General features: G+C 30.4%; 2 protein-coding genes across 2 annotated transcripts in view; one reads left to right on the top strand and one right to left on the bottom strand.

Annotated features, from left to right (window-relative positions):
- LOC131847757 (ubiquitin carboxyl-terminal hydrolase puf) overlaps positions 1 to 8,035 on the bottom strand; it is a 40,753-nt gene extending 32,718 nt beyond the window's left edge. Inside the window, exons 1-10 of the mRNA XM_059197406.1 lie at positions 7,993 to 8,035; positions 7,747 to 7,843; positions 6,603 to 7,369; positions 5,861 to 6,132; positions 5,220 to 5,438; positions 4,639 to 4,836; positions 3,545 to 3,623; positions 3,384 to 3,456; positions 2,053 to 2,171; positions 360 to 474 (exon numbers count right to left, since the gene is read on the bottom strand). Coding sequence (XP_059053389.1) covers positions 360 to 474; positions 2,053 to 2,171; positions 3,384 to 3,456; positions 3,545 to 3,623; positions 4,639 to 4,836; positions 5,220 to 5,438; positions 5,861 to 6,132; positions 6,603 to 7,369; positions 7,747 to 7,843; positions 7,993 to 8,035 — 1,982 coding nt within the window. The remainder of the gene's footprint in view (positions 1 to 359; positions 475 to 2,052; positions 2,172 to 3,383; positions 3,457 to 3,544; positions 3,624 to 4,638; positions 4,837 to 5,219; positions 5,439 to 5,860; positions 6,133 to 6,602; positions 7,370 to 7,746; positions 7,844 to 7,992) is intronic.
- Positions 8,036 to 8,647: 612 nt separating this feature from the next.
- On the top strand, positions 8,648 to 14,386 carry LOC131847643 (dol-P-Man:Man(7)GlcNAc(2)-PP-Dol alpha-1,6-mannosyltransferase). Its single transcript, XM_059197263.1, has 8 exons — positions 8,648 to 8,850; positions 8,928 to 9,060; positions 10,374 to 10,547; positions 10,901 to 11,054; positions 11,241 to 11,385; positions 11,914 to 12,140; positions 12,598 to 12,738; positions 13,096 to 14,386. The coding sequence occupies exons 1-8, from the start codon at positions 8,725 to 8,727 to the stop codon at positions 14,267 to 14,269; spliced, it is 2,274 nt and encodes a 757-aa protein (XP_059053246.1). The 5' UTR covers positions 8,648 to 8,724; the 3' UTR covers positions 14,270 to 14,386.
- Positions 14,387 to 16,733: the final 2,347 nt, after the last annotated feature.

The raw sequence follows: 16,733 nt of genomic DNA, 5'->3' as shown, positions 1-16,733 counted from the left end.
TTATTATATTTTAAACGCAATCTTTACAATAAATATTCCAGTAGTCGGGACAAATTAAATGAGACTACATAGAGTCATTACAGATGTAATATAATTATTAGAGTTTCAGGACCAAAAAAATATGTGGTTGTTCGATTACCATCGTGTGTATATATATATATATATATATATATATATATATATATATATATATATATATATATAATTATGTGTATATATATATATACACATAATTATACATGTTTTTTATTTATACATGTTTTTTTCCATCAATTTTTAAATTATTTACAAATTGATAGAATAAAAACATGTATAAATAAAAAAAATTTCCAACCTACTTAAGTCAACAATATACAGACCTAGCATCGACGTTATCACAAAGCAGCTGGCAGTGAGCCGTATCACTACCAGACGACTCCTCCTCCACCTCCGACACAGACTCTGCCAGGTCCACAGACTTCAGTTGCGTCGCTACTGTGGAATATATATTTACATTACATATAACTATAGTTCCTTGTTTATAGAAGGATAAAAGTGACCAATTATTTATATTAATGAGAGTGATATTTGTAACCCAACTTAAAATTACCAAAAGAAATTTTATAGCATAAAATGTTGTCTTATATCATAGTTTTAAAAAATATTAATAATCGTTTCACAGGTTAGTTATTACTTATATAATAGCAAATATAAATAGTCAATTTTATTTATACCACGATGGTGGTAATTTATTTTACAAGCATAATACGGCCCATTTGAAGATAAACGGTTAATACGTAACTTGTGCCTGAGTTTACTACTATTAATACGTAACCTGTGTACGTAAACTGTGCCTGAAACACCAGAGGTTTCACGAACGCCTTACCGACCTCTAAGAAACATTAATATATTCAAATACAAAAATCATTTATTCATGTAGGACATTTTAGCCGCTTATGAACGTCAAGTTTTTACATTAGAATTTTTTTCCCTACCGTCCAGATCGGTATATAGATTCAATTAAGAAGAACTGGCAAGAAACTCAATTGAATTACTTTTACAATGAATTAGTTTATTTACAATGCATAGGTATTTATATAGGTGTCTATGTCTAACATTAAATGAAAATCCCGAACATTAAAACTATTGCCATGCACGCTCGTCATTCAAGTAATCGTTTAGTGAGTAATAGGCCTTGCTCAGTAAATAATTAAATCATAACAGATGTTTTGCATTTATTTAAAGGTAATTCCAATATATCCTTTGGTATCTTATTGTAAAATTTTATACCTATTCCCATAAAAGACCTATTGACTTTTTCTAAACGATGCTTGGGGACAGCAAGTTTGTCTTTAAATCTGGTATTAATATTATGAATATTGCTGTTTTTTGGAAAAGAGTCAAGATTTTTATGAACATATAGGATATTTGAATATGTAAATTGAGAAGGAACGGTGAGAATATTTGCCTCTTTGAATTTCTCTCTTATTGAGTCACGACTCTTCATACAGTAGATCGCTCGAATGGCACGTTTTTGTAATATGAATATATTTTTAATATCTGCCGCTTTTCCCCATAGTAATATTCCATAAGACAGTAAACTATGAAAATAACTAAAATAGACCAATCTAGCAGTATCAGTATCAGTGTACTGTCTAACCTTACGCACGACAAAAGCTGCTGAACTCAGTTTCGCTGCAAGGCTTTGAATTTGTGCACCCCATTGTGTTTTATATATATACCTTCCCTTATTGAAAAACCCCATATGCTGTATAAAATTATTAACGGCACCTTTTAAGCGCTCATAATAATTATACTTCATTACATTAACATATGATTCATATATACGTATACACATATGTAGTCTAGTATATAAGTAAAGTCTTGTATATATTGTAGTAATATAAATTTATTTTGTCCCATATTAGACTGAATTATTGAAGTACTAGACTGAATCTCTTGTAATATATATATATATTTGCCACTTTGTATGTATGAATTATTAATAATAAAAATTTACATTTATCCTAATATACTTAGGTGTTATATGGTATACATGGACCATGCACTCACGGAAATGCCTCGTCTTGCTGGTCTTGTGTCGCTTCTTGTAAAGTTTCTTTTTCCGAGGCCGCAACAGTTCCTCGGCCCCGCTACTGGCACTGCCGCTGCTACCCGCTCGCTTATTGCGTCTATTATATACAGAATATATTTTAATAACCCATACAGGTAATAAATTGGAAGACTTCCTATTTCTTCACTATTGTTGCCGATGGCAACCTAATTTATGGAGAACGAGAACGAGACGGAACTATAGTCCCAATATTAGAATAAACTAGTACAGAATGCTGACGTTATAAGAATTTACTTAGGTTATTCTATTTATTTTATTTTAATAATAAAAAATGTGAAATACCACGCATACGAAGTCGCGGGTAACAGGTAAAATATTTTATAACAGGTAATGTATATTTATAACACTTATTCCATTAAAAACTTTATTATGTTAAGAATAGAATAGAATAGAAAATCATTTATTCAAATAAACTTACATTGAAGCACTTTTGAATAGTCATAACATTTTTTTTTAATCTACCGCTCATTCGGAATGCTGTCTCATCACAAGAAGAACAAGCAAGAAACTTGTGTGTTGCTCTTTTAAATAATTTAACAAATTTAAGTTTAAGTGTGTGAATACAAACCACCGATAAGCACTAATTCAATGAAATAATAAAATAGAAAAAACATTCAATATACAACAACTGGTTAAACAATTAATAAGAGATAATAAGTCATAGTGATTAGAGCAGACCAGTCCACACAAGCAGCACCCGTTCACGTGTATGACGGATGAGCCAGCCACCACTGCGCTCGACCATATTTTAGGGAGCCCAATGACCCGGCCCACCACGCCGCCACAAGTCTGGACATTTTAGTGAGCAGGACAACACCAGACCTCATTATAGCTACTCACAATTGCCATCTAATGGTTATAGTATTCACATTTCACATAAGAATGCATGCGGCAAACAATACAAAAACCGCTACGCTTTATTATTTCTAAAATAATTGAATCAAGAAAGCAATGAGATAAACAAATTATAACGTTGTATGCTAATAAACTAATTATTTACTTGATATGTTGTTGTCTGTGAATTCGTCTATCCTGTAATAGACTTTCTTACACAAAAATTGTTTAATATAACATTTGAATTGCCTCTCTGTCAGATTTAGTGCAGATTCTGGCAGTTTATTATAAAATCTTACGCAATTACCATAGAATGAATTACTGACTTTAAATATTAATTATTCCAATACCAAACTAAAATTCACAATAAACTTAGAAATAATGATATGAATAATAAAAATTTTGAATATAATTAAGATTATTTAAAATTACTCACTTTTGGCAAGATTTGAGTGATGAACATTCCTTTTTAGAGAGCTCTTCTCCTTCCCGGAGCCACTCTTGTTCAGCTACAACAAAGTTAATTTGAACATAAAGTTATTATTAGTTATTTTTATTAATTTTATAATACAAAGTATAATAACCTAATTAATTTACCTGTGAGTTCACGTTGATGTTTGCTTTGTTTACGGGGTGTCGGTCCAGCCTCTTCACCCGAGGTGCTAAGTTCTTCACACTAAAAAAATGAATATTATTAATTTTCAGAAACAATTAAGGAACAAATAATAAGTACAGTTATCTATTGTTAGAGTGTATATTGTGTATTTCCATAATATTTATATGGCAATAAATTATGTTTAAAAACATTTTTAAACAATGCCAAAATGCAGCCGCTACTCCACGCGCAAATGGACAAGTAGAATCACTGTCTGCTTCTTCAAATCTATAACCAAAATTGCAAAGCTCATATCTATGACATTCATTTTGGTCTGAATACAATAACACACAAAACGACAGGGAAAAGCCCGCCGTTGTTGTTCAGGTTCAACATTTCAACTAGATCATAGGGTATCTTATGCTCTGTTAATAATGACACCATAAATTCAACCAATCCTAAAGTTTTGGAAGAAATTAGGAATGTGCCAAACAATAAAATTAAATCACAGCAAAGGATGCCCAGACCTTTATTAAAAATCGTAAACCAACTAGGGATTATAAAGAAGTTTATTTGGTAAGTAAATCATAAAAACTTGTGATAAAATGTCAAGGACCATATCCTACAATCAAAATGCTTCCAAATGACAAATTCCTTATAGAGGATAATCCAATGATCTGCAAACAGGGACGACGACACGAAGTCATAGTCTTCGTAGATGAATTGCAGCCACATTTAAGTTGGAATAGAGAATTAGAATCAAGTAATGACAATAACAGTAGTGAATAAAAATAATATTTGTATATATTAATTACATTTATTGTTGGATAAATATATGTAATAACAAATATTTTCTAAAACTCTCAAATATTAATTATTAGCATCAATCATAATATTGTATACTGAAAATACTAAATATGTTTAGATCCGCATAAAATTATATTCATTTTTTGTCCTATTTTGTATCCCTGGACAATTCACACAGCGCCATCTAGTTCTAAGACGAGCAGGGCTAGTGTTATAGGTGCTAGACAAGTGATATGCCACTATTTATGATTGATAAATTTATAGAAGGTAGCTAGTAATAAATACACACCGGGTCGTCATCAGAGTTGGTCTGGTCCATGCTGACGCTGGCCTCCGAGGAGGAGTTGTGGTGCGGCTTGCAGGTGGACTGCGACTGTCGCAGCGGCGGCTCGTCGGGCAGCGGCGGCGGCGTCGTCAGCGGACCCATGCCGCCCGCGCCGCCGCGCGACCACATCGCGCGCATCAACGCAGACGCCAGGTATAAGCTCTGGAATTCATTACACAATATGAATTAATATGTTCAGGACTTAGGATACAGCATATTTGTATCTAAATACAAACATGCACTAAATGCGTTTTGCCGTTTTGTCGAAGCCATATCTAAAAGTGATAACCTGGGTTAATTGTATGGAATAACAATTACATCAATTAATGGTCAAATTAAATTTACATAGGCTTTCATGTATTTTGTACATATTTGGGAACTTGTTTCAATAATTCTCATATATATAATGTTTAGATGAGATTCTAAAACAAAAAAACATTCATATACCTTAATATACTGTGATCAAGTTTCAAACTAATTGCATTAATAAAATCATAAAAGAAATGCTGAACTTTCCTTGTACATAAGGAAATTTTATCACCAACCTGTTCAGTGTGTTCTTTGGGTGGCAATCCACAGAGTAAACTATACAGATGCGCACAAGGTTTTGGAGCTAAAGCTCTAATGAAGCCTGGTAGAAGATCATACACTTGACGCCCACAATGCTTCAATTGTGCTGCTGCCCACACCAGCTCTACATGCTCGGGAGTTACGCGCCCTTCCACAGCCAAGAATTTAAGAATCATGTGTGACTGTTTTATCACCTGATAAAATCATAAAAACCAATAAGATGATTTTAGCGCTGTAATATTAACAATAATACTATTTTAAGTGACAACATAGAATTTTTATAGGCAAAATAATTTTGTAATGGTATGTATGATATCATTACAAAAATATTATTTATGATATTTAACACTGATAAATAAATTATTATAAAAAAAAATAACTTAGGTGTTATAACCAGTTACTTCTGTTATACATTGTATGTATAACATAAGGTCTGCTTAGATTGGTACTTCATTCAGTTCAGGGTTATTTTTATTATTATGTAAATACAGAATTATGAACAGTACAGAATAGATATACAGAAATAAAAGACAATATTGTCAAGTAGATTCTTTAGACCTTAAATAACATAACATTTTTAAATATATGATTTGTCAAAAAAAAATATATAAGTTACCTCAACATGTAAATTAGGTCCAAAAAGATGTTCAATGATATTATTATTTGTCAACCAAGTTGCCAATTGCTGACCAGCCAGTTCTGCTTCAGCTGCAGGTTCTCCCGCACAGAGCTCATTGTGAGCTGCTATGTGAGCATTAATCTGTGCTACTCCAGCTAGCCTCATAGTGAGTGTACTGCTGTTGAAATATTTGAATGCCAGAGTAAGACCATCAGCATCAAAAGCTAGTGGTGCATCTAGAGGTTCCTTTGCTGCTCCCCACATAAAATCTGTAAAGCAAAACAGGGAGGAACAACTATACAAATGTTTGTAGCATCAAACTTAATAGAATCTAATGCAAATATAAGTTCAAAAATAAATATAGTTGAGACTTGTGTAACAATTATTTATTATATTTAAATATACCAGTTGAGATTTTGTATCTTCATTACCTTGTTAGGTGATATAACTAACTAATATAATATAACTTTTGTATTATATGTGTGCCCGCTGTTTCACCTGCGTGAAATTTATAACCTATATGTTATTCTGATGTATAAACTATATGACTGTAAATTTTCATTAAAATCCATTCAGCAGTTTTTGCGTGAAAGAGTAACAAATATCTATCCATACTCACAAACTTATATGTTTAATATTAATAAGATATGATGCAATAAAAGTTAATAAATAAATAATTACATTAAAATATATAGTTTACCATCCATTACACATAAATATTAAATTTACAATTCTTTACCTGCCATGGATTTGACTGCAGGTACCCTAAGGTCTTTGTCCTCCAGACTACACATATATTGCAGTATTTTGCTTCTCAATGGCATAAACAACTGTGCAACAGCTCTAAAATTCAGCCAAAGTTTCAGGTTCCCCACAGCTGCCACTATAGCATGAGCCATGGATAATGACAAAGAGCTAGGTGTTGATTGTTCAAAAACTGAAGTCATTGCACATACACCTCCAAGCTTGCAAAATAAGCTTACATTGCGTAAAAGGTATGCTGGAATCTCTGTATCATGAAGATCACAATATGAACTTAAGTTTGATATTTCTTGAGCTGAAAGATCATCTAAACGGCTTAATGCGGAATGTTTACAGGCTAGGTAAAGAGGGAAATTGAGTAAAAATATCTTTGACACAATATGCAAAAGTTTCTCCTTTTGCTGTAATGGCCACACTTCTGTATCATCATTGGATGATGAGAAACTCTCAATATTTTTATCATCTGTTTCTGGAGTTTTTGATTCCAAATCATTGTTGTCTGTTGATTCTGGTTCTGGTTCAGTTTCCTTGTGATCATCCTTTTCATCATTTTCCTTCTCTATTGTTGTAGCATCAAGGGGTTTGGATGTTTCAATAGCATCATCAATAGGTATAGTTTTAGCTGCTTCTATTAATTCATCTTTAAGTTGCTTCAGTTGGCAAACTGATAAGCAAAGTATACTCTGCACTACTAAGTAAAATCTCTCAAAATTTTTTGCATCTCTGTAGCAGCACATACATTGCCTAAAATATATACAAAAAGTTTTAATAAACATTATTATTTGCATCAAAATTTTTATTGAGAAAAGCAAAGTAAGTCTGACCCATATTGCTTTCAGTGTTAGTTACATTCAATTTACTGTAAATTACTACATTAAAATATTTCAATACTTCTTTTATAACTAAAAGTATGTAAAATCACATGATCTAATTGCTGCTTCGATATATTTTTCATTAATCTACTAAACTAATCATCTGAAAGCAAGTTTAATAATCCATTACTGCTATATTGGAAACAAAGACTTGTACAAAAACAAATCTGTTAATTAGTATTAAACAAGCACCTCTATAATTAGCTACAATAGGAAATATTAAATGTGTTATAAATTTTAATATCTTACCTTTGTGGCCATGATAGTATGTAGTTCAACACAATCTCTAGTTCAGATTGACTTATTGTTGGGTATTGAGATACATCGTCGGTCAATCTAGCCTCACCTAAAAACATAACCAAGACTACTTAATGTTCCCTAACATTACGATAATTATTTATTAGTAGTATATTATAAAGAATAATCAAATATTACTAAAAAAGTACTCGTACACCAAGAAAATAGTCAACCAAATTTCGAAACAATATAACTTACAATTCACCAAAAGCTGTGAAAACTCCGAACAAACATCACACATTCTTATGATTTTATCTCAATGTTAAGCGAAATATTATTGCAATATTATCGCAATTTCAATTTCATTTGAAACATTGATCATTATTGATATTTTTCATATCAGAAAACGAACACCACTGCCCAAGAACAAGTCAGTCGAATTCAATCCTCCATTGTTGACGATTGTTGTCAAAATCATGTCAAATACAATCAAACTACTTACGTTTGGTTTATACATATGTACCATTACAATTAGACTAATTAATAAACACAATTAGTATATCTTTATGAGCTGAAGAAATCTTTAAACAAGATTCTTTATTCAGTCTCTGAATCCACACTTATATTTTTTAAATTGAATTCAACTTCATATTCACCCTAACGTTTGTATACTATTAATATTTAAATGATATTTCCTGTTATATATATGATATTCGTTAAAAATAAAAAAAGTTATTATTTTTTGTATTTCTTGATAATTTAAACCGTCCCTAAAGATTTATTTAATATAATAAATGGGTACATACCTTACATAAACAAAACGCTTAAGCGGAAAACTAAAGTGCTCTGTGTAAATAATTAAGTGCAGTGAACATATCTGTAAATCCGGTTGTCATATGTGCTGTCAGTGATGTCTGGCAATTTCAATTGCCTACTTGACAGTTATGGCTAATTATATTATTTTTCTCTCCTGAATTACTATTTAAAAACATGTTCCAGTTAATGTATATTATTGCCAGTTTACATGTATTACTATGTCCATTTACAAAAGTAGAAGAAAGCTTTAATATTCAGGCTTTTCATGATTTATTGTATCATAGACATAACCTCTCTCAGGTGATCAGAAATAATCTAATTTTGGATTCGTATTACGTTGCTTATTAATATATTTTATAAGCATCTATTTTTTCCAGTATGATCATAATGAGTTTCCCGGTGTAGTACCTCGTACTTTCGTTGGACCTGTAGCAATTTCAGCTTTATCAGCACCTATTGCGGGTATTTTACATGTCGCCGGAATAAGCAAGTTTTGGGTACAATATGCTGGTCAGTAAAACATATATTATATTATTTTATTTATTTTAGTATTCATATTTTAAAGTTCATTTAAAAACAGTGATATGTTATGTGAGGGAAGTTATCTCTGAACTTCTCACTTTAACAGAGTAACTATAGTGGTGTAGAATAATAGATTAACAAAATATATTTCTAAACAAGACAGAATAATATAAAAACAACAAAAATTAATACAATATATACAATAATATAAATAAGTTATATGGATACATCAATATGACGACAGACAAGATGACAAAACACACTTTTCAAATATTCAAACATACTTCGTCTGCCATACCAGCCAGTCTAGTCATTGATTGCAAACCTCGTTCTAACATGTTCCTATTTTTAAACTAGTGTTTCTGTGTCAAAAAGTAAAATAAAGTATTACTTTAATAAGATATCAAGCTTGATAATTGGCTTGATTATAAGGCTTATATGGATTTATAAGAATTATAGGAGTACTCGCAAGTGACTATTAGTCAGAAGTAATAACTAGTTTTACAACACTGTATATTTACTATGAATGCTAATATTAATTACAACAATTTACATCATAATGACAATTTAATCTCATTTAGTTTTAATATACTCACAAAAATAAATTGGAAGCCTAATAAACTAAGTATCTAATTCTGTAAAAAATATAACTACAACATCAAAGGCATCAACTTTTTAAAAAATATTATTTTTTATTATTATTATGGCTTTATTATTTCACATGTTACATGTTACACTGCACATGCAGTGCACAGCCTTATAGAAAAGTGCAGAAATTACATATGCAGAGGAATGAAAAAGCTGCAATGACACAATTTCACTATAGTAGTTGGACATCTTTAATTGGAAATTTGTTAATTTCATTAAATTAATTAATTAAAATAAATTAAATTTAACTTAAATTTCATTTAAATTTTCTATGCCTGCTGGATGCTACTACCAAAATTCTCATAAAGATTGAATTTCGAAGTAGAATGATTGTTCATAATAGCCTGAATGTTTTATAAGTACATTATGTATGTATTTACGAAAAAATATATTATGTACTTCTATCAGTTTAGTAGTAGACTAGTACCCATAATATAAGCTTTGTTGAAGTACAACCAAGTGGAAGAATACTTTTTGTTGTTTAAATGAAAATATCTGAAAATACCAACCTGTTTAATCATAATTCAGTGGTTAGAAATATATATTACTTGAAACTTGTAATCCTACTAAAATTATGAATACTTAAATAACTCATAATATATTTCATTCGTTATTAAGGACATCCGTTAACAATGGTATTTTATTCATTACAGTGCGTCTCACTTTAGCTCTGACGGTAATAGCAACATGGACCCGATTTCGGAATGCTCTACAGAAGCAGTTTGGAAACACATTTACATGGTGGTTTACTGTGATCACTGTAACTCAGTACCACTTCATGTTCTATATGAGCCGTCCATTACCTAATATAATGGTATTACCCCTTGGTAAGGTTCTGTATTATTCTTCATATTATAAATCATTCCCACCTTAACTATTTACTATGAACTGGTGTAATAATATTGAATATTTTTATGTAACTGTATGTGGCAAATGTTGTACCACAGATATTACATCTTCATGTGATACATATTATATCCCTCAGTATATTGCAATTACAGAGAACTAAGATTTTATGCCTCTGTTCCCTATAAATTCTCTGCATATCTCACCCTAGAATTAAACCACAGCTTAAATAGGTGCTGCCATGACACATGAGTTCTACAAAGTCTAGCACTGATGTAAACTAAAACTTGACCTAAAGAAAATCTTATTGCGCTCCTTTTCTTTATTGTTTTAGTACTTCTCGCTTTTGAAGGATGGCTATTAGGTAAACACAAGCAGTTCCTGGTGTCAGCTGGTGCATCCATTATTCTATTTCGATCTGAGCTAGCCATGTTGTTTGGTCTGTTTCTTATCATAGACTTATTCTTTAAAAAGATCCGTATAAATATGTGAGTATTTTTAAACAGCTTTTCGTAAATTTAAATTAATACATAATGTTATATTGTCATTCAATCTCACAAACTTTCTGCCATAAGTTGACATTTTATCTCACTATTCTTACATTTATTCTTCATTTCAACCATAAATACAATTTAAATAATATATAGTAATATCCATGTATTTATCTATTGCAGGTTGTTAAAGATAGTCATACCAGCTGGAATAGGATTGGTAGCTCTAACAGTGATAGTTGATTCCATATTTTGGAGACGACTTTTATGGCCAGAGGCAGAAGTGTTCTGGTACAATACTGTCCAGAACAAAAGTGCTGATTGGGGTGTATCCTTTTAATTTAGTATATAGTATACATGTCTTGTATATACAGTTGAAAGAACTAAAATTATTGGTTGTTGATATTCTGAATTGTAGAATGCTATATTGCATTTAACTTTTTTTGTTCACATTCTCGCGTGTTTCTATTTTTTTTGTCATTTCACATTCTTATAAAGTTTTATATTTTATTTCATAAATATTTTATGTTGTGCAGATACGTTTAAGATTTATAAATTATATTTCTATAATTATGTTTTTGCTCCATAGTCAGATGTACCGGCATTTTGTAATGATAATTATTTAAAAAGACGCTCACACGATTGAAAAACGTGGAAATGCGCTTGTCGGCGGCATACTCGGTCTTTCTCGTTCTCTTTTATTTCTACATTTACATGCACGTTCTTTCCTGCGTGATAGCCTATTCGCGCGATTAAGAGAGTACGTGTTAAGACAGCTAATCCCATTGATTACATTATAAATATAATAATAATACTGATGGTGTAAATTATTGTTCAACCCTTAACTTTAATACAGACTTCTCCATTCCTTTGGTACTTCTACTCAGCTCTGCCTCGTGGTCTTGGACCTAGCCTTGTCTTGATTCCCTTCGGCCTTTATTTAGAGCGGCGTTTAATACCGTTAGCTGCTCCTGCATTTGTTTACATATTACTGTATTCATTCTTACCACATAAGGAACTTAGGTTTATAATTTATGTTTTCCCTCTACTTAATATGGCGTCGGCAGCAGCCTGTTCATATGTGTAAGTAATTCAATTTCTTTATATTTTTACAATTTAAACCATATGGATGGCGTAATATTTTTCCACAAGTAATAAAACAGTTTGCTATATATTTTCTTTAAAGTAAACATTTAATAATTTTACTTTTACTTAAAATGTATATATTATATATACATATATATGAAAAATATCGTATATTGGTTATTAGTATATGAACAAACAGACGATGATACGTGATATGCTATTAATTAAGGGATTTAATTAGTTACATCTAATAGGCAACATTTACAAGTAAGCTAACAGAATTATACATTTCAAAATTTTGCTATTTTTTTTTAAATTTGTATTATTTTCAAGTATGTTAATCATTTTGCAGAATATCATGTACGATGTATTATTTGGATAAACCTACTATACATACTTATATATTATTCCTTTTTAAATTACATATCTAGATATACTTAACTTTTTTTTTCAGATATATTAGACGTATGAAAGCACCCATTTACGAGTTGCTATTTTGGGGAACAATTGTTATCATAATTGGTAACGTCCTAATGTCACTGGCATTTACTTTGGTTGCAATGTCAAATTATCCTGGTGGTGTAGCTATAACCAGGTATTTATTTTTAATTCTCTTAGCTATAAACATAATGTTCAATTCATATTTATAAGCACATAACAAATCAAGAGTACATAGCTTTTGTATTTTCTGTTATTCAGATCGTACAGCCACAATTCTATTTAAGAAATATTTAAGAATAGGCCTACAAACCTATTTGTGTAATTTCCAAAAATATGATTTTTTTCGATCTATCAATTTTTTATCAAATCGATATGAAATAAAGGAAACAAATAATGCAAAAATTTTTCAAGTGGTGAACACAATTTACAATCATATTTTATTAGTTTCAACATGATAAAAGAATTTTGTCCTTATTGTTACATTAATTCTGAATATTATTTTTTTGTGCAGATTTCACAAAATTATGAAAAATGAACCTTTCGTACACCTGCATATCAGCAACTTAGCCGCTCAAACTGGCGTTACGCGATTCACTCAAATTAATGACAACTGGTTGTATAGCAAAAACGAATCATTACAGCCACATCAGTTGCATGAATACACTCATCTTCTTGTGGAGGCTAAAAGCAAATATTCACCAAACCTCAAAAGTTTTGCGAACACTCATGTTATTTTAGATAGTATTGAAACATTTTCTCACGTGGCTATGAATTACAAATTAATACCGCCAGTAAAAATTAAAACAAAGCCAGCATTGTTTATACTTGAGAGAAAAGACTTCCGTGAGTATCCTCGAGGACACGATATTGAGAAAATTAAAACTATTTTAGTGAAAGAAAAGGATAGTGAATTAAATTCCATCGTAGATGAAGAAGAAACAGTTAACTTAGACAACTTGGATATAGAAAATGAAATATTAGAGGAAGAGAGTACGAGAGAGATTCAAGATGCGTTAGATACAGAAGGTGATGTAAATATAAATAAAGACATAATAGAGGAAACGATAGGCGAACAGAACACTGCCGTTGTTGAAGAAAATACTATATCAGAAAAAAGTGATACAGTACCTGAACTCGAAACGAAAGTTCCTAAAGCGAAAAAAGCGATTGATGAATTAAAAACATTGAGACAAGAAAGAAAAAAGAAAGCTATTGCGAAAATCAAATCTGAAACACGTAGAGAAGTGGTAGCGTCAGCTAAAGAGAAACTACGAGATATAATGAAACGACATAAACATATTGCTAATGAACTATCTGGAAAAACTATAACCGACAATAACGAGCAAATCGTCGGAGAAGATGGCAGAGGTGATATTCCTGAATTAGTTGTCAATGTGGAAACAGAAAATATTCCAACAGTAGCTGAGGATAGTGCTAATAATGAAGGTAAACTAGAACAACCAGAGTCACTTGATGACATTATTCAATCTAGTGATACAGCACAAACAAATGAAAATATTGACACTATTGTTGAAGAAGTTATAATTAGGTTAATAGACAGAAAAATTTATGATGATAAAACTAAACCTGAGGACATAAAAGCTGAAGATAGACTGATTATTCAAAAAATTGTAGAGGAAGTAATTTCAGAAAGAATGAATTACTCTAATGTCGATAATAAATAATTATATATAAACAATGTATTTATGTGATCTGTCATCCATGTGCCAATTGTTGTGTTCTGTTGTAAATGTGCCTTTAAATGGATTTAAAATCAATCATAAAAAGAATGTAGAAATCAACGTGAATTCTTTTCACAACTTCATTCTTTACACAACTTTAATTACAAATATGAATAGAAATAAAACACAAAAATGTGTACTTACACATTTTTATGTTCAATCTAACAAAGTGTGCAATAATATTAATTATGGTAAATACGGACTTGAGTCATATATTTTAATCTTCTTTTATTACAGTGATATAATGAACGTTTGCAATACTAGTGTCATATTCACACACTCACTTTAATAATAGGAATTTTGTTGTAACCTTTTCGTGAATGCATGTCCTTTCCTAAATATGGCTTTATGTAATACATAAAATCCGTATGTAAATAAAATTTGTATTTTTAAAGTTGGTAGAAGTATAGTTATTAAAGTGATATGATACTATTGTTACATATTCTAACACGAAAGCTTTTTTCATGTTTATAATGTATTTTGTACGGATTGAATTTATTAATTATGAAATCGAAAATAAGCTGTATACATTTATTACTTAAAAAAGTGCTAAGATACTATTTATCTTCTGTATAAAATTTTACTTGTGTAAGTATAAAAACGAAAACTTTCTACAGTTAATATTTAAATAGAATTGTTTTATCGTTCATTTTAAATAAATAATAAACTAATAGGAAAATATAACTGTGCACTATAACTGAAATACATATTTGCCGGTTGACTGTTGAAAGAATTTAGAATGGCACCTTATGATACCTAAGAACTAACGAGTTATAATTCCGTGCCCTGTTATGACCACAACCTTAATATCCATCATTCAGAGTATAGTCTGGTAAGTACTAACTTTATAATATAATGTAAATCCAGAACGTGTATACTGGTGTAAAATTCTATTTATACAGGGTTAAAAACTCGTAGGCTTAAGAATGAAATGCTGTTCGAGGCTACATAATAAATTTCTTAAATTTATCAGTATATGAGACTTACATTTATGCACTTTAAAAGCATTTCTATTATATGTATTTAAGAATTAACTATTTCTGTTTTCAGACATATCTTTGAGTATGTTGTGAATTTTCTAGTCATAAGTTTTAAATAGCTATATTATGCGTGAAACTACGTAATTACAATTTAATAAAATAAATGTGTATTTTACCTATTTTTCTCATCCAGTATAACCCACGAAATCCAGTAGTAATACAAATTAGCAAATGCTGTAAAAATCTGACTTGTGGTATGTCATATACCTATTGAATCAACTATACAGTAATATAGCTTATGCATCTGAATAATATATTTTATATTATAATTTGGCCCGTATGAAACTATCCTTACTAATATTATAAATGCGAAAGTAACTCTGTCTGTCTGTCTGTCTCGCTTTCATACCAAAACTACTGAACCGATTTAAATGAAATTTGGTACACAGATAGTCTAGACCCTAGAAAGGACATAGGCTACTTTTTAATGCGAAAATTGGGTTGTAAGGGGTTGCAATTGGGGATGAAAGATTGTATGGAAGAATCGTCATTTTTGAAGCTAGAGGCTTGAAATTTATTTTTGACGCTGTTGATTAAATATAAATGAATATGACACTCAAAGTTTGTAAAAATTACCCTGAAGGGGGTAAAATAAAATAGGGGATGAAGTTTTTATGTAAATTCGTCATTTATTTATTTTTATTTAAATAACTTTAATGCACGTCATACACAGGTAAAAAGTACATATGGCGGTATAATGGCAACCCTAATGACATTATTGAAGTTAGAACGATGAAATCTTTTTATTGGATTTTTAGTTAGTTTATTAAATACCTTACTAATATTATAACTGTGAAAATAACTCTGTCTGTCTGTCAGTGTCACTTACACGCTAAAACTACTTAATAGATTTAAGTGAGATTTGGTACATAATTAGTCTAGATCTTGAGAAAGCACATAGGATACTTTTGAATGCGAAAAAAGGGTTGAAATGGTAGATGCAAGGTTGTACGTAAGAATCATAATTTTTAAAGGTAGAAGCTTGAAACTTATATTTTAGGTTGGTGATTAAATATGAATAAATAGGATATACAAAGTTTTTAAAATTATACCCTTAAGAGGGTAAAATAAAATAGGGAATGAATGATTTTAGGTAAATTCGTCATTTTTTAAGTCAGAAGCTTGAAACTTATTTTTGAGGCTGTTGATTAAATATAAATAAAGAAAAATGGGTTGTAAAGAATAGGTGAGTTAAATGTTTATATGGAAATATTGTCATTTTTAAAGCAAGAAGCTTGAAATTAATTTTTAGCCTATTTATTCAATATATATTTAGAAAAAGAGTTATAAGGGGTTGAAAGAGTTATGTATGGAAGTGTCGTCATATTTGAAGCAAAAAGGATGAAACTTTTTCATTTGGCTTTTAT

This window comes from Achroia grisella, unplaced genomic scaffold, assembly GCF_030625045.1.
Source record: "Achroia grisella isolate CSIRO2021 unplaced genomic scaffold, CSIRO_AGI_Agris_v1 utg540, whole genome shotgun sequence".
Lineage (NCBI taxonomy): Eukaryota > Metazoa > Arthropoda > Insecta > Lepidoptera > Pyralidae > Achroia > Achroia grisella.
The sequence above is the reverse complement of the archived record's forward strand: the minus strand, read 5'-3'. Positions and strand labels throughout refer to the sequence as shown.